The 16868-nt window shown below is 53.9% G+C and overlaps 3 protein-coding genes across 6 annotated transcripts; 1 reads left to right on the top strand and 2 right to left on the bottom strand.

The window, feature by feature from the left end:
- Positions 1-13: 13 nt before the first annotated feature.
- On the bottom strand, positions 14-3803 carry ACD (ACD shelterin complex subunit and telomerase recruitment factor). Of its 3 annotated transcripts, none has more exons than XM_027846664.1 (12): positions 3630-3803; positions 3028-3161; positions 2802-2898; positions 2624-2712; positions 2184-2228; positions 1973-2007; positions 1724-1878; positions 1332-1413; positions 1102-1212; positions 482-981; positions 256-347; positions 14-159 (listed from the first exon to the last, which is right to left on the bottom strand). In XM_027846664.1, the coding sequence occupies exons 1-12, from the start codon at positions 3747-3749 to the stop codon at positions 93-95; spliced, it is 1527 nt and encodes a 508-aa protein (XP_027702465.1). In that variant the 5' UTR covers positions 3750-3803; the 3' UTR covers positions 14-92. The 3 variants fall into 3 exon arrangements, with proteins under 3 accessions (XP_027702465.1, XP_027702472.1, XP_027702479.1); XM_027846671.1 differs by having other exon boundaries at positions 482-933; positions 3630-3799; XM_027846678.1 differs by lacking the exons at positions 3028-3161; positions 3630-3803 and adding an exon at positions 3162-3209.
- A 5974-nt stretch (positions 3804-9777) lies between these two features.
- On the top strand, positions 9778-12597 carry PARD6A (par-6 family cell polarity regulator alpha). 2 transcript variants are annotated; one of them, XM_027847726.1, is made up of 3 exons: positions 9778-9857; positions 10559-10781; positions 11528-12597. In XM_027847726.1, the coding sequence occupies exons 1-3, from the start codon at positions 9795-9797 to the stop codon at positions 12301-12303; spliced, it is 1062 nt and encodes a 353-aa protein (XP_027703527.1). In that variant the 5' UTR covers positions 9778-9794; the 3' UTR covers positions 12304-12597. The 2 variants fall into 2 exon arrangements, with proteins under 2 accessions (XP_027703527.1, XP_027703526.1); XM_027847725.1 differs by having other exon boundaries at positions 11525-12597.
- A 534-nt stretch (positions 12598-13131) lies between these two features.
- Positions 13132-16592, bottom strand: ENKD1 (enkurin domain containing 1). Its single transcript, XM_027847727.1, has 8 exons — positions 16516-16592; positions 16090-16191; positions 15399-15566; positions 14745-14908; positions 14485-14634; positions 14157-14320; positions 13801-13937; positions 13132-13531 (listed from the first exon to the last, which is right to left on the bottom strand). Exons 2-8 carry the CDS (start codon positions 16172-16174, stop codon positions 13371-13373), a joined length of 1029 nt encoding a protein of 342 aa, XP_027703528.1. The 5' UTR covers positions 16175-16191; positions 16516-16592; the 3' UTR covers positions 13132-13370.
- Positions 16593-16868: the final 276 nt, after the last annotated feature.

Below are 16868 nucleotides of genomic sequence, written 5' to 3'. Positions count from 1 at the left end.
AGGAGACAAGGACTGCAGTTCTGCTTTTTATTAACCCGCCCCCAAGGCAAGGGTGAGAGTGGCAGACGAGCATCTGCAGCAACTCCGAGCTCTCACACCTCCACCAGGTCGCTCTCCATTAGCACTTGTCTGGCCCAGTCCAGGAGCGATGGGCAGAGTCTGTGAGAGAGGGACAGAAGCTAGGCTTAGGGGTGACGGGCTCGAACAGGAGCCCCTCCAGTGGCAGACAAACAGGGAAGGCCGGTAGACACTGACCTGGTAGCTGCAACCTGGGAGCAGAGGCGGACGCAGGGCTCTGGGTAGTTGTACTGGAAAGGGGAGTCATCCAGGTGTCTCTCTGGAGGGGCCTATGGGAAAAAGGAAGAAGGCGGGGGAATTAAAGTCGACCAGTCCAAAGCCTGTTCCCTCCTATCCCCTCTAGTACAAAGGATCTTCCTTCTCTCTCTCCTCCCCCCCTCCCCCTCCATGCCCCCCCTCTCACCCTGGCTGAGGCCGGGCCTTCTCCTGGGCTGGAGTCGCCTGAAGGAGTGCTCTCTGGAACCCAGAGGGGACCCTTGACCCTCTTGCTCACAAACTCCAGGCTGGCCTTCCTGTTTCCCGGTCTGTCCTTGCTTCCCCTGGCCCTAGCCCTAGCCCTCAACAGGGCTCCAAGGGGCTGCTGGTGGCCCCCTGTACTAGGGGTTTCCCACTTGTCCCTAGACATACTGGCTGCTGCCTGGGAGGAAGAGGGAAGAGGTGGAGGGAGCTGGTCCTGTGGTGGTTCCTGGGGGCAGGAAGTCTGGATACAAGAGGACCCGCCGCCCTGAAAAAGCAGAGGCGACAGGTCGATGGGCTCCCTGCACCCAGAAGAGGGGGATTCCCGGTTGTTGGTGACATTATCCTTCAGCCGACTTGGGCTTCCCTCAGTCGAGAACGGCAAACAGTCCAGGGCCTCTGGCGATGACAGGAAAGAGGGAGGGAAGCCAGAGACATCACTGAGCTCTGGGAGAGGAGGTGAAGGCAGAGTGCTTCAGGCCAGGCTGTGCTGGCCCCACCTCTGCCCTTTGGCTCCAGTCAGATTGCTCTGGGACCCTTCCCACCTCACCCCTGCTCCTCACCTACCTACATAGGAAGAGGAGGAAGAGGACTGTGTCAAGGACAGGGCGGGAAGTAATTGCCAGGGGTCTGCTGGGGTCCTCTCTAAACTCTGAAGCTCAGGGCTGTTTTCAGACACTGGGGGAAGGCAAGGAAGGAGAAGAGAAAACACACAGTGAGCGACTCTGGTCTCCACCCATAGATCCTGGGGCCTCCAGGCCGGTTCATCCTCCCACTTCCCCGTGGGGATCCCTGACCTGCCCTCAGGTTCTGAAGGGTGTCCTCCTCTTCTGCACTAATGTGCAGCCTCAGGCCTGGAACAACGAACACAGCTTCTCCCTGTGGGGGACAGTGAAAGGAGCACGAGACTTGGCTTTGAAACTTGGAAAAGTGACTTTCTACCCAACTCTCTTCTCCTCTATCAATCAGACTGGACTAGAGATGATCTCTGCAGTCCCTTATAGCTCTACATCTTATGACATGAGGCTCCTTTACTGCTGAGCTGCTCACCACCCCCTTCTCCTACTGGGCCAGGGCGCGAGAGTGCACCCCTGCACGTGTGCGCATGCACGCGCGTGCACGCACACACACACACACACACTCACTCACTCACACATTCTCTCTCTCAAACTCCCAACCCTCTCCAGACCTGGGCCCTCCTTCGAGAAGCTCCCCATCGAGTAAGGGGCAGAGAACCCCCCTGGGAACCCCCCAGCTCCAAGCAGCTCTGGGCCTGACAGCTTAGTAAGCTCAGTCTGTCTTCACACATCTCTTCCAGCAACTGGGACAATGTAGAACCTCGATCTGGGGGAGGATGGATCTGAGTGAGGAAGTGAAGACAAATATCTCCCTTCTTCCTTCCGTCCAGCCCTACCCCCACCAGGACTCCCAGGGGTACCTATGTTAGGGGGAGTCCTCTCCCTTTCATGGTGCCTGTAGGGACAGAGCAGAGAGCTGGACCTTAGTGGGCCCTAGGACCCCAGGCCCCCAAAAAAGCTTTCTTGTAGCTTAAGATGACAGAAAGTCACTCCTGGGCCCCAAAGTCTCCCTTACAGCTCTTCCCACCTCCCCACTGCTCCCACCCCATTCTCTTCCAAGCACATACTCACTTTTTACACTCCTGAAGTTTTCTCTGAACAGCTGGGTCCCAGTTACTAAAGTGACAATGAGGACAGTTACTGAGGACTCCCCTTCTCCCCTGGGCAATGAGGGTCAGTGTAGGGAACAGAGAAACTAGGAGGAGAAGGGAAGATTGGGGCCCTGAGGCACAAGATAGGGATGGGACAGAGGCTTGGTTGGGGAAGATGAGGTATAAGGATTATAGACCCACTAAGCCATGAACGGAGGGAAGAGCTCCACCCACCCCAAAAGTATTTTCAAGCAGAGGCCAGACTGAGATGAAAGGATCACAAGTTCCTTGAAAAAAGAGGGAAGGTGTCAATGAAGGAAATCAGTGTAAGGGAGAGAGGAGATGAAAAAACGGTCAGTATAAGGAAGGGGTCCTGCGAGGCACAGGGGACTCTGAAAAGGAAAGGAGGGAACCTCTCACCAGCTTGTCACTCCCTCCCTGGGGAGCTCTGTGGGCAGCAGGATGAATCGATGTACCCATAGGTAGAACTTCCCATTCTGCTGAGCAGGCTGGAGAAGAAAGTCAGGTAGAGCTGAAGCCTTCTGACCACCCCTCCCCCACCAGCTGCCACCAGAGAAGTCCTCCGTCCCCCACTCACCACTGAAGTCTCGGCCGCCTCTTGAACACACACTCTGAAGTCCTGCAGCAGCAGCAGCCGGCCCACCGCCCTCCTAAAACCAAAGTGCTTCTCTTCCCTGCAGGAGTCCCCACATCAGACTGCCCCTTCCCCAATACTCCCTCATACAGCCTCCAGTGACCCCCCCCCCCATACTCCGCCCCTCCAGCCCCACTTGGGAACCTGAGATCCAGCCAGGGCCCCTCACCAGGCAGCCATGCTCAGGGCCTCGGGGGTCACCAGGCAATGCACACTGTGGGTCCCATCGGTCACCAGCAGGATGGCAGCAGCCTCTCCATCAGGCAGCTTTAGGCTCCCTCCAGGCTCAGCTTCCCCAATTACCTGCAGAGATCACGGTGGGTCACCATGGCCCTGCCCCCGAACAGATGGTTCCGCCCATTCCCCTTATCCAATGGGCCTCTTTCTAGGCCGGAACGGCCACGCCCCCAATAGATGATTCCACCCCCTAGCCCCATGACTACATCCCTAGCCCAAAGAGCCTCTTTCCAGAGCAGGGATGGCCACGCCTCAACACGTGATACCACCCCTCGCCCAAAACCACATCCCTTATCCAATGGCTTCTTCTTAATCCTCGAAGGCCACGCCCTCAACACATGACTCCGCCTCCCTTGCCCAATGGCTCTGACCGAGCCACCCAATACTGCTTTCTCTTCTAACATAGCTCGCCCTACTAGCCACGCCCCTCGCCCAATGGCTCCGCCTCTCCCCCAGCTCCTGACCACACCCTTTCCCCTTTAACCCTAGGCTTCACCCTGGGGGCCGCCACGCCCCTCTCTGCACCCTCCTTACTTCCAGCAGCTGCCCGAGCCCCTCTCGCTTCTCCTCCAGTCCGGAGCCCTCTCCAGGCTCCAGCCCGAGGAGCAGATCCCGGATCCAGGGCTGCAGGACAGGCTTCCACGACGTCGCCATGGCCGCCAAATCAGGCCCCCCCCCCCGCCACGCCCGGGGCAGAGGCGACGGATACGCGCTATTTCCCGCCGCCCTGATTGACCCCTGCCTCCGGAAGAGGAAACCGCTAGTCTGGGTGGGGAAGCGCTAATCTCAGACAAAGTCCTGCCTCCGGCCCCGCCCCTGAGGGCTGAGCCTCGGGTGAGCGGTGAGTGCGCATGCGCGGCGTCAGGCGCGTGTCTATAGGAGCTCGCGCAGTCTTGCCTGCTATTGTTTATTACCGTGTAGCTCCGATTTCACTTCTCCATCATCTGTGTATTGGCCCCCTTCTGCCCTTTGACATTGCACCCGCTCTAGTGCAGGCCCTCATCACCCCACACCTGGACTATTGCAGTAACTGCTGGTGGGTCTCTCCCCACTCCAGTCCGTCCTCCGCCCACCGGAGTGCTGGTCTGGTCACGCGACCCCCCACTCAGTAACCTCCAGTGGCTTCCTATGGCGGCCAGGAGCAAATGCAAAGCGCTGTCATTCAAAGCCCTTTCTAACCCACCCCCTCCTACCTTTCCAACCTTCTTCCTCACCTGCACGTTCTCTTCCATCCAGTGACCTGGCCTCCTGACTGCTCATGGTGGGCGTTCTGTCCGGCAATTGACCATGCCCGGAATGTTGTCCTTCCTCGGCCCTGATTCCTGACCTCCCTGGCTTCCCTTAAGTCCCCACTAAAATCCCACCTTCTACAGGAAGCTTTCCCTAGCCCCTCTTAATTCCACTGCTTTTCCTCTGTTAATTATCCATTTTTCCACCATATAGTTTGTATATATTTGTATGCTATCCCCTCCGTCAGATTGTAAGCTCCTTGAGGACAGGAACTGTCTTTTGCCTTTTTCTATTTCCCCAGAGCTTAGCATAGAGCCTGGCACATGGAAGGCAATTAATATGTGTTTACTGACTGATTTCTGTAGTGTTTTTCTAATTTTTTTATTTTAATTTTTCCAATTACATATAAAAATAATTTTTAACTTTTAAAAAAAATTTTGAGTTCCAGATTTTCTCCCTCTCCTCCACCCTCTTTGAGAAGGCAAGCAATTTAATATAGATTACGTGTGTGCAGTCATGTAAAATATATTTCCATATTTGTCATGTTGCAAAACATGCAAAAAAAGTTTAAAAAAGGTATGCTTCATCTGCATTCAGACTTCATCAGTTCTTTCTCTGGAGGTGGACATTATTTTTCATTACAAGTCCTTCAGAATTGTCTTGGTTCACTGTATTGTTGAGAATAGCTAGGTCATTCTGGATTGATCATCATTCAATATTGCTGCTACTGTGTCTGATATTCTCCTGATTCTGCTCACTTCACTTTACATCGGTTCATGTAAGTCTTCCCAGGTTTTTTGGAAACCATCCTGCTTGTCATTTCTTAGAGCACATAGTATTCCATCACAGTCACATGCTATGACTTGTTCATCCATTCCCCAATTAATGGGCATGTCCTCAACTTCCAATTCTTTACCACCGCAAAAAATATATATATATATTTTACCATCCTTTGGAGCCTGTGGCACAGTGGCAAACCTAATTTTGAAGGTGGACTTGATTTTTGGAACTAATCCTAAACCAATACAATTCAATACATTTATTAATGGGAGAGATTGACCATCCCTGGCCTCTGCCCAGGGACTCCAGAGGCCTGATTTGGTCATGGAAGCCTGTCCTGCAGCCCTGGGTCCGGGATCTGCTCCTTGGGCTAGAACCTGGAGAGGGATTGGGGCTGGAGGGGAAGACAGAGGAGCTCAGGCACTCATTTTACCACCGCTAGAAATATTTTTATACAAATATGTCCTTTTCCCTTTTCTTTGATCTCTTTGGGATGGGGCAGCTAGATGGTGAAGTGGATAGAATGCTACGCCTGGAGTCAGTTCATATCTGGTCTCGGACACTTACTAGCTATATGACCCTGGGCAAGTCACTTAACCCTGTTTGCCTCAGTTTCCTCATCTGTAAAATGAGCTAGAGAAGGAAATGGCAAACCACTTCAGTATCTTTGCCAGGAAAACTCCAAATGGGGTCACAAAGAGTCAGATAGGACTGATCAACAACTTTGTGATACAGTTCTGTATTTTTGAGTCACAATGCTTCCCTCTCATCAAACCTGTGCAAATATCATCCTCATTCTATAAATGAGGAAACTGACTTTCACAAAATCACCTGTCTTCTAAGAGTCCTACAGAAGCATTTATTACATACTTACTATGTAGCAAGTGGGTGGCATGTATATGCGCTAGGATCTGGGGGAAACGGAAAAAAAAAAAGCAATATATGTGTATGTGTATATGTGTGTGTGCATGTGTGTATATACACATGTGTATGTGTATTGTACATATGCACTCATATATACACGTGTGTATGTGTGTGTATGTATGTACCCATATATACACACATATGCTCACAGCTAGGATTTGAATGCAGCTCCGGAGTTCTAATCCAAGTCCTTTCTCTCCAAGGAATGAGGAATGCTACCTCCATTTCTGTGTCTAAGGGGGTGATGGTTTCTTGCGTTTTGGTGTACTTTGCTTCCTTTCCCTCCTCATGGAGCAGTAAAGGGCTCCTGGACCTGAGGTATACAAGGTTAAAGGGGTCTGGGAGGATGTAGGACACACTTGGGTTCAGCAAGGGGCTGAGATGACCTGGAGGGAGCAACCCTGCCCACTGAGGCCAGATTCACACTGTGACCCAAGGTGAGTGAGACCTCACATATTTCTTACTTCAGTTTGTAACTTCCCCACTGCCAGGTAGCCACCACTACACAGTAAACTACTAAAGAAATGCTCCTTGCATGAAAGAATTAAATGAGACAATGTATAAAGTGTTTTGAAAAGCTTAAAATACTATATAAATGCCAGCTATTATTATTACAAATCTTATTATTAACCGAGCACCTTAAGTGTGACTGATTTTTGTTTAAAAAAAAAAATTAACAGGGGCAGCTGGGTGGCGCAGTGCATAGAGCTCCAATCTTGGAGTCAGGAGGATCTGAGTTCAAATCCTAACTCAGACACTTGACACTTTCTGGCTGTGTGACCCTGGGCAGGTCACTTAACCCCAATTGCCTCACCAAAAAGCAAAAAAATCCCAAAACTAACAGCACTAGTGAAATCATCACTAGCCTGGGAGTCAGAAGACCTGGGATGAGGTGGTCAATCTCTTTTCTTAATAAATGTATTGAATTGTATTGGTTTAGGATTATTTCCAAAAATCAAGTCCACCTTCAAAATTAGGTTTGCCACTGCTGAGGATAATATGCCACAGGCTCCAAAGGATGGTACAGAGAAGAGTTTTGCAATTTCTCAGTGGCATCTTGTGGGGGTGGGGGAGCAGGAGATCAATGCCCCCTTGCCCTCTTCCCCATGAAGTATACTGGAATGAACCGTTCCTTTGCAGCTAGGTGGCGCCATAGTGCACAGAGTACTGGGCCTGGAGTTAAAGAGTTCAAATGAGGCCTCATACACGTACTTATGAGCAGCTAGGTGATGCAGTGATTACAGCACCAGGCTTTAAGTCAGGAAGACCAGAGTTTAAATCGAGCCTCTGACACTTGCTATCTGTGTGACCCTGGGCAAGTCACTTAACCTTGTTGGTCTCAGTTTCCTCATCTGTAAAACGAACTGGAGAAGGAAATGGCAAACCAGTCCAGTATTTTTGGCGAGAAAACCCCAAATGGGGTCAGGAAGAGTTGGACATGAACTGAAATGACCGAACAACACACTTACTGTGTGACCCTGGGCAAGTCACTAACCTCTCTCTGTCTCAGGTTCCTCATCTATAAAATGGGGATAATAATAGCACCACCTTCCCAGAGTCGTGAGGATCAGATGAGATAATAATTGTAAAGCACCTGGCATACAGTAAGTGCTATATAAATGTTAGCTGATATTATTATTCTTTGGAGTCAGAAGGCTCCAGTTCAAATGCCAGCTCTTCTATTTATGCATCTTGTGCTGTGCAACCCTGGACAATTTCCTCTCTTTGACCATTTCTCCATCTATCAAAAGAAGGAATTTCTCAGAGATTTTCCAGTTCTATATCCTATTTCCCAAATGTTTTGAAAGTGACAGTCCTCCTGTGGATATAGAAACGCTGTTTTTAAAGAACATTTTTTTTTTCTTTGCTAGGCACTGGGGTTAAGTAACTTGCCAAGGGTCACACAGCTAGTGTTATGTGTCTGAGGCTGAATTTGAACTCAGGTCCTCCTGAATCCATGGCCGATGCCCTATCCACTGCACCACCTCACTGCCCCTTAAAGAACATTTTAAAAATCTGTCTCATGACTTAAAGCAGCATTTTCCCAGACTTCTCAGGCCTTTTTTTGTGGGTAATGTCTGATAGAAGTCATAAACATTTGGCTGAGAGACTGCTAGGGAGGTATGGAGTGCCCTGGGAAAATTAAGGAGCAAAATACAGCCTATTTTTATCTCCCTAAATAATAAGCATCTTAATACATGCGTGATTTAATATTTTAGAGGGGAAATACTGCTAGCTTCAGAAATGTATCATGAAGCCCCTATTTATATGAAGCAGTTTCTAGAGAAGTGAGCAGTTAGTCACAGCTAGAAATGACCAGCCCTGGGGATGGAATTGGCATGACACAGAACTATAAGGCATGGTCCCTACCTACCAGGATAACTGAGTTTCACTGTCCTCTCTGCCGGCAACTCTGGCTAAAGAAATTCCCTGCAACCTAACCTGTAGAGGGCTGAAAGACAGCCCTATTTTGAGGAAAAGATTGAGTTAATGGAGAGAGAGAGAGAGAGAGAGAATGCAGCCCCATTTATTAAGATCATAAATACAGAAATACAGAGCTGGAATGGACCCCAGATATTATCTATGCCATTCACCCACCCCATTTTACAGATAAGGAAAGGATCAATGATTTACCTAAGGTAACACAATGTACAGGAAGCAGCTCTGGGGAGCTCTTCTCTTAACCAACTTAGATACCACTTCCTTCATCATGAAGCTTTTTCCCCATCCTTCTGTTGGTAATGACACCCTTCTTGGACCACATAAACAACTTTGTTTTGCACCTCCCTAATTAGGAGGTAATTTTGTTTATTGTAGCTATCTTTGTGCCTTAATGTTAGCTCTTTAAGATTTACCTTCAGCCCTACCCTGTGGGGTAGGTAGTTCAAGTATTGTGCCCATTTCATAGATGTGGAAACTGTCTCAAAGAAAATGACTTGCCCACAGCTAGCAGAATTATCGGGCAGGGTTGAAACCGGGGTCACTTGAGATAAAGTCTGGCACCCATCCATCTGCCCACCCTACTCTGTACTCCCTGGGAGGATGTAAGCGCCCAAAGGGCAGGGGCCACGGTCTTCTCTAAACCGAGTATTTCTCTCAACGCCTACAGTAGGTGTTTAATCAGGTTTTTGGATGAATGAATAGAGGAGACAGCGGGGCTTATCCTAGAGGGGGTCAGGGATGGGGAGGTCTGTCCAGGGTCCCTCGGGTCCCCGTACGTGCCTTCGCTGGGGGGGGGGGGGGGGCGGCTTCCTTGGATGGGGGGTCCGCGCGGCGGGACTCGGGGGGTTATGTCCTGGCCACGGTGTCCTTCCCCGCCCCCCCACCCCGACTCTGCACCGGGGAGGAGGGGAAGCGGCGAGTAATGACAGGGACGCGGGGAACCCTGCGGGGCCTGGGAGGAAGGGGGTGCGGAGCGCACGGGCCCACGCGCGAGCACGTCCGCACGGACTGTGGGCCGTCTGTCCTCCTCCCCCTCCCTCCTCCAGTTACCTAGGGAACGTTGTCTCCTCTTTCCATCCGCGCGGGCGTTCGGAGACCTCCCCCTCCCCCACGCAGATGACGTCATGGTCGGTACCCACACCCCCCCCAGTCTTCGGGGCGAGCGGCTCTCGGACAGCGCGGACCGAGAGGGAGGGGAAAGCGGAGAGGGGGCGGGGCGGGCACTGCTGCAGGGCGCGGGGCGGGGGGAGCCGGGGAGGGGCCGGGCTGTGCACCTGCGCCGCTTCGGCCTCAGCCCCGGCCTGGCCCGGCCCCGGCCCAGCCATGGCCAAGCCTCAGCGGACCCCGGCGCGGAGCCCCGACAGCATCATCGAGGTGAAGAGCAAAGTAAGGGCCCCGGCCCCGTGCCCCTCGCCCCCCGCCCTGCCTGGGTCCTGGCTCCCTTTCTCCATCCCTGAACCTCCTCCCGCGGCTCTGCGCTCCTTGTCCTCCCATCTCCGGCTTTCCCTCCGCCTGGTGCCCCGCCGGGCATCGTGGGCCTGGGTCTGGGGGTGGGTGGGGGGGCTGGCTCTGCTCTCGGCTCCCTGCCTCGCACGCAGAGCCAGCCCTTCGGGGTGGGGGGCCGGGGTGCTGAGAGGTCCTATGCCCGGGCTTCCTGTGGCTGCGGCTGAGTCCTGGAGCTGTCCCCTGCATTCAGCACCCCACCGCCCCCACTCGTTACGCGTCCACCGCCTGCCTAAATCAGCACCTCGCGGCTCGCCTCCTCTCCCGAGCTTACCCATAAGCCCCTGACCCCCACTCCCTCCCCAGAGCTCTCAAGGTCCCCTCCCAGGGGAGGGGATACAGGCTGTTGGGTTGGATGGGTCCATCATTGCGTGTGTGTGTGTGTGTGTGTGTGTGTGTGTGTGTGTGTCTGTGTGTGTGTCTGTGTGTGTGTCTGTGTGTCTGTGTGTCTGTGTGTCTGTGTGTCTGTGTGTTGGGGGCGGGCGGAGGTTCTGCCCATCAAGATGGCTCAGGCCCTGGGTCAAGGACTGGCAGCTGCCTGACTCATCCCCTATCCCTCACTCCTCATGTCCCCCTCCCCTCAGTTCGATGCTGAGTTCCGGCGCTTCGCCCTACCCCGAGCCTCGGTGGGAGGCTTCCAGGAGTTCTCCAGGCTGCTTCGAGCCGTGCACCAGATCCCGGGCCTGGACGTGCTGCTGGGCTACACGGATGTGCACGGGGATCTGCTGCCCCTCACCAACGATGACAACCTGCACCGGGCGCTGGCTAGCACTCACCCGCCCCTCCGCCTGCTCGTGCAAAAGAGGGGTGAGAGGCTTGCGGTGGGGGTCACTACACATAATCTGTCACGGGGTGAGGGTGGGGGGGGGCTTCTGGCTCAGCAGAGACAGGCCTAAGATGGCAGGGAAGAAGACTTTAAGGCTGCACATGGGGCTGATGGAGAAACTAAGGTCAGAGTAGGTTGGGATGACCTGGCAACTAGGTACTCTTCCCCACCCGCACTCGAGCTCATTGGGTTTGAACATGCAGAGTCTTATGCATCATCTGGACCAACTATGTCATTATACAGATAAGGGAAGGGACTTGTCAAAGGTCACATAGGTAATGAGTAGCAGAGCCAGGATTTGAACCTGACTCCAAATCCAGGGCTCTTTATACTGTACCCACCATATCGCTGGGGTCCTATTATCCCCCAGTAGGGTTTTATTGACTGTTTCTGCTGCTGCTCCTGCTTGTGACTCCTGGGTCTTCAAGGCAATTGCTGTGTCTGAGAGAAGAGCTGGGCAAAGCTAGGTGGGCAATATGCTGTGTGAGGGAGGGGAAGAAGAGAGTGTATGGGCCCCAGCTGGCTCTCTCCCCACTATGGGGCTGCCTGGATAACCAGGGAGAAAGGATATCCTCCCTAGGCCTAGAGGAGGGGACTAGAATGGCTCACAGTTAGTTAGAAGCTAACCTGACAGTCAATTAGCTTGAGGCATGAGAATGTCTCCAGCACCCTGGAGGGCTGGGCTGCCTAGTAAACAATACTGAGCTCTTGCTCCATCCCACAGCAGAAGCTGATCCCACAGGCATGGCCTTTACCTCCAACTCCTTGCAACGCCGGAAGAAAGGGCTGCTCCTCCGACCTGCAGCCCCTCACCGGACCCGTCCCCCACTACTCATCAGCCTTCCCCAAGACTTCCGCCAGATTTCCTCTGTCATCGATGTGGACCTGCTGCCCGAGAGTCACCGGCGTGTGAAGCTACACAAACACGGCTCAGATCGCCCACTAGGCTTCTACATCAGAGACGGCGTCAGTGTCCGAGTGGCGCCCCACGGCCTGGAGAAGGTGCCTGGCATCTTCATCTCCCGCCTGGTCCGCGGAGGCCTGGCGGAGAGCACCGGGCTTCTGGCAGTCAGTGATGAAATCCTTGAGGTCAATGGCATTGATGTGGCTGGCAAGTCACTGGACCAGGTGACAGACATGATGGTAGCCAACAGCCACAACCTCATTGTCACCGTCAAGCCTGCCAACCAACGCAACAACGTGGTGCGGGCTGGGGCAGGCCGTCCTCCAGGAGCTCAGCCCACTGCCCCCCTCCCTCCTGCGGAAGTTCCTGAGCCAGACAGCGATGAGGACAGTGACCTGGTCATTGAGAGCCACAGGTTGCCTGGCTACCTCCCTCCTTGCCCTAATGGGGTGCCTCTGGCCCCTTCCCAATGGGACTTGCGCCCCAGTCGCTCACTGCCTGGTTCTCGAGGATCTTTACAGTCGCTGGACAGTCAGGATGGGGCCAGCCCCGCCCGGGGGGGCAGTCTAAGAGAAGACGGCAGTGGCATCACCCTATAGTCTGGGATTTGGCCAGCTGGATGCTGAGGGCTACTGTCCTCCTAGCCTCTGCTTGGACCAATGGACATCAGGGCCCAGGTGGGACATGGGAGAACAGCTCCTGACCTTGGTCCACCAAGGTGCCCCTGCTGTCTCCTTCCTGGAGAGAGTCGTCTTCCCTGCCCTACTCCCTTGGTCCAGGCCTCTCTCTCCCAGCAGGCAGCCAGTTGGGGAGTTGCCTTTTCAGGAGCCGAGGCAGTGCCTTTGTTCACTTGCCCCTCCCCATCTATGAAATATTAAAGCTTTTTTAGAAAACACTGGCCCTTCTCTGCTATTAGGGGAAGCGCTTTGGAGGAGTTTGGATCACTTCTCTGCCAAATCAGGAATGCCCTGAGTGGGCTAGGCCCGAAGGGGCCACAGCTGGCTCAGGGAGAGGAAGGGGAAGGAGTCAGGATGTCTGGTAACCTGCACTGCCCCAAATGTCATACTCTTGCCAGCTCCTCCTTCCGACCCTCAGGCCTTGGACCTTCATGAGGGGCTCACCTAAGGCCTGAGTGCTGAGACTAGGCTGGAAGGCCAGAAAGGGGCCTGTGACTCCCTTAGGCTGTTCTCTGTGAGCATGGGTCCCCGCAGCTGGCAAGGGTCCTGAGCTTTGGTCTAGCTTTGAGGTATGGGAGCTTTGGGTCTAGCAAAAATAGCTGTTCTCCTGTCATTCCCCCCCCCCCAAGATGGCTGATATGCCTGAGCCCCATCTCTATGCCTCCATGATCACTTAGCTTGGCATTTCTAGAGAAGCATGAGAAAGATGGAAGTCAGCTTGGGAAGGCGTAAGGAGACTGGGGTCACTGCTCATGTAAAAAAAAGTTTAATTTTAAAACAGGAAAATATTCTTAACAGCAGCTCCCTGGGCCTGTTCCTTCTGCTGCCCCTGTGGGGAGGATGCAGGGGGTTACCTCGGGCCAGAGCCACAAGTGCCAGTAGCTTCCCTTCCAGGAGCCAGATGGCTCCTGCCCTGGAGGCCTCGAGGCACTGCTCTCCTCAGAAGGAGCGGTCTCCAATGGCCTTCCTGTGGGCCAGAGGGGAAGAGCTCAGGAATCCATCTTGATAAAGACTTTGGATCGGGAGAAGATCTTGAGGGCCTCCTCCACCTGGGAAAGCTTCTTCTCCAGCTCAGCCTTGTGGTTCTGGGCTCGAAGGGAGTCTGCTCTGGAAGGCAGCAGCACCAGCTCTCGAAGCAGTTCTCGTTGGCCTGAGGAAAGAAAGGGCTAGGGGCACAGGGTTCTAGCTCCCTTCCTCGGTAGCTTGGACCCCGAGATTCAATATAACTCAGCAAACATTTCTCAGGCACCAACTGTGTATGACACCATACGTGGATGCTGGTTAGCAAGACTGCAATCAGCAAGGAATCAAACTGGCAAGAACTGAGGATCCTTGGGGGGAAGAAAGATGGCTCCAATCTGTTTCCTCACTCCCTCCCTAGAGCCTTGCCTAGTCCCCCTAATTGGCCTGGACACTCACTCTGGAGAAGGGAGTTCAAGGTATCCAGGCGCTGGCTCTCAGGCATCATGGTATGACCTGGGGGTATTTCAGGGTCAGGCTGGTTCCGCTGGCGCTCCTCAGCTTCTCGGCGCCACAGATCTTTACGTTCTACCAGGCTACCAAAGGGCAGAGTGAGTGGCTGCTGTCCCCAAATGCCCAGACCAGACCCAATCACCTCCCTCAGTTATTCATGAAGGTGGAGCAGAGGACTGTGGCTCTGCCTCCCTAAGTGGACATTGGATCTGCTCTCTGGCCTCCCTCCTGACAGAGGCTGAGGAGATCCCTCTTGGGGCTAGAGGGCACAGGGCACAGAGAAGAGACAAGTGAGGACCTACTAGTGAGGCACCTGGCCCTTCTGCCTGGCATTGTACTCCTCCTGGGCCCGCCGCTGCTGCTCCTGTACCACAGCCAAACACTGGAGGGAGCGTGAATGCCGCCGAGGGGCAACTTTGGCTGTACGGGCATTATGGGTGATGAAGTCCACAGCCGGAGCCTGCCCCTACATGGCAGAGGAGCAGGATGGATGGTAGGATTCTTGGGGCTGCAGCAGGAAGGAGTGGAGGGAGAAGGATGGCCTAGAACACTAGGGAGTCCTTTCTCCCATACAGGGCCATACTGCTATTTCCTTCTTCCCATCCCCAGCATCCCCTGTAGATGTATCACCTTGGTATCAGGGCCTGGCGTCTGGGACCCATCATTACTGGGCAAAGCCAGGCCTGCAGAAGCCACACGACGAGGCTGCACCCCAGGTCCACAGCGGGAATATGCCCGCAGGAATGCCGGCAACTCTGGTCCAGAGGTAGGGCATGGCTCCTAGGAGAAGCAGAGGGACTCAGTCAGGCAGGCTCTGAAGCTAAGCCCCCTGCAGCCTGTGGCCCTCAGCCCAGCCAGCGAGGCCAGGAAGGGTTGGGGGCTTGAGGTACCTGCAGCTTGACTTTCAGCCGGGACTCTACTTTGTCATACTTGGGTGATCGCCACAAGGCCTTGAGAGGCTTCGGGCGGCTGTGATCTCGTCCCCTCTCCTGTTCCTGGCGCTGCTTCTGGATCTCTCGGATACGCCTCACGTTCTCCTTCTCATGGTCTTTCCCTGGGGATCAAGGAGACACTGCCAGGCCTGCTCCAGGGCACAGAGGCCTGAACCCCCAGCAACTTCATAAGTTTCCATAGGCTGGAAGGAAGGCTGGACATCATCTGGTCCAAATCTCTCTCTTTTCATAGAAAAGGAAGGCCCCACCATGTGCCTTGTCCAACATCAAATGGCTGGCAATGGAAAATGCCCGTGTCCTGTGACACCAAATATACTGCCTCTCACTATGCTGGGCCCCTGAGGCCACTAAAGCATGGAGGGACTTGCCCAAGGTTACACAGAGAGTTGACCACAGCCCCTGGTCTCCTAACTTCCTAGTCTAGTGTCTTTTGTGGCTCTAGCCTGGGGGATGGGCCTGTTATTGTCTCCATCCGAGAGCCTGGTCTTCCTGGCTTCCCATCCCATTCCCCAAGACCTGAGGTAAGTGGCAGTGGGTGAAGGGAAACTCCCGTGGTGCCAGCCAACTCAGGCCACTGCTCTTAGCACTTACTTTTGGGCAAGGGCTCCCTGCCCAGTGAGACCTTCTGGAGCTGCAGCAGAACACCCACCAGGCTCTGCTGGGATGCAGGTCGAATTCGAGGAGCAGGCTGCTCCAGGGGGGCACCCTGCCAGGGAGGCTTCAGGCCTAGCTTCATAGAACTTCCTTCAAGGCTCTGGGCTGGAAGCAAGCAGGAGAGGGGAGGTGCTAGAATAATCAGAACTCACAGGTATAGCTTTTTGAGGGCTAGAAAGTACTTTGCTTGCAACCACCTGTGAAACAGGGGCATAAAAATCATGATTTTACATGATCTTACCTACATTATGTTATCCACTTTATTTTTTTATTTGTTTTATTCAATTATATGTAAAAACAATTAAAAATTTGTTTTAATTTTGAGTTCCAAATTCTCTCCCTCTCTCTCCTTTCCCCTCTTTGAGAAGGCAAACAATTTGATGGAGATTATATATATATTTCCATACTAGCCATGTTGCAAAATGTCATACACTTTACAAATAGAGTGAGGCTCAGCTATTTAGCCAACTTCAGCTTCGGGGCCAGAACGGAAGCTCTATCAGTCCAAAGCCACTGACCTTTCCGGCCAGTGACGGGGGTGTTGGGTGATGCCTGCCGCCAGGTGTGCCTAACCCACCGCCCCATTCCATCAAGCAGCCCACCCTGGGGTCCTGCTGCGGCCGCTTACCTGTGCCTGGGCGCTTGTAGTAGTTGGGGAAAAGGGTGGGGTCGGGGGGGATAGGGCCAGAAATCTTTGAGGGTCCTTCGCACATGGCGTGGGCTTCGGCCACTAGAGGAGAACAGGGGTCGGGGCTGGAGCCTGGCTCTAATGCCGGCCCCCCTCCGCAGAAGGTAGGGACCTCCCCCACCATAGGTCCCTCCCTCTCCCCATGCCGCCCCGCCCCCGTAGAAGGTCTGGACCTCTCCTCACCCCACCGACCCCTCCCCCATGCCGCCCCGCCCCCCAGAAGTCGGGACCTCCCCTCCCCTCTGCCTCCCTCCTCCTCCCCCACGCTGCCCCGCCCTCCCTAGCGAGCCCCGGGCCAGCCCTGCACTCAGGCCCCCCCCCCACGCCCCCATCCTCCTTCGGGGTCACAAGCACCCGCCCTCGCACCATCAAGTCCCAGGCTTTTGCGGCGCCAGGGCCCAAACGGGAGTTGGTGTCGCCCAGCAACACCAGCTTCCTGTTTGGGGGAGGGAAATCCCTGGAGAACGGTGCATTCTGGGATTTGTAGTTCAAAGGATTTAGAGAGCTTTTGGCCCACTACCCTTCCACCATCTACAATAATAATAGTTAACAATTACATAGCACCAACCATGGACCATGAGGTCAGGCCGGGTTGGACACGCCTGAAGGACTAAACAAGAACAACAAAAATGGGCCAGGCACGGTGCTAATTATTATCTCATTTGATCTGGACAATGACCTTGCAAGGTATATGCTGTTATTATCATCCCCATTTTACA

Source organism: Vombatus ursinus, unplaced genomic scaffold, assembly GCF_900497805.2.
Source record: "Vombatus ursinus unplaced genomic scaffold, bare-nosed wombat genome assembly UNPS02005286.1, whole genome shotgun sequence".
NCBI classification, from domain to species: Eukaryota; Metazoa; Chordata; class Mammalia; order Diprotodontia; family Vombatidae; genus Vombatus; species Vombatus ursinus.
Note: the sequence above shows the minus strand (reverse complement) of the source record. Positions and strands in the feature narration are given on the sequence as shown.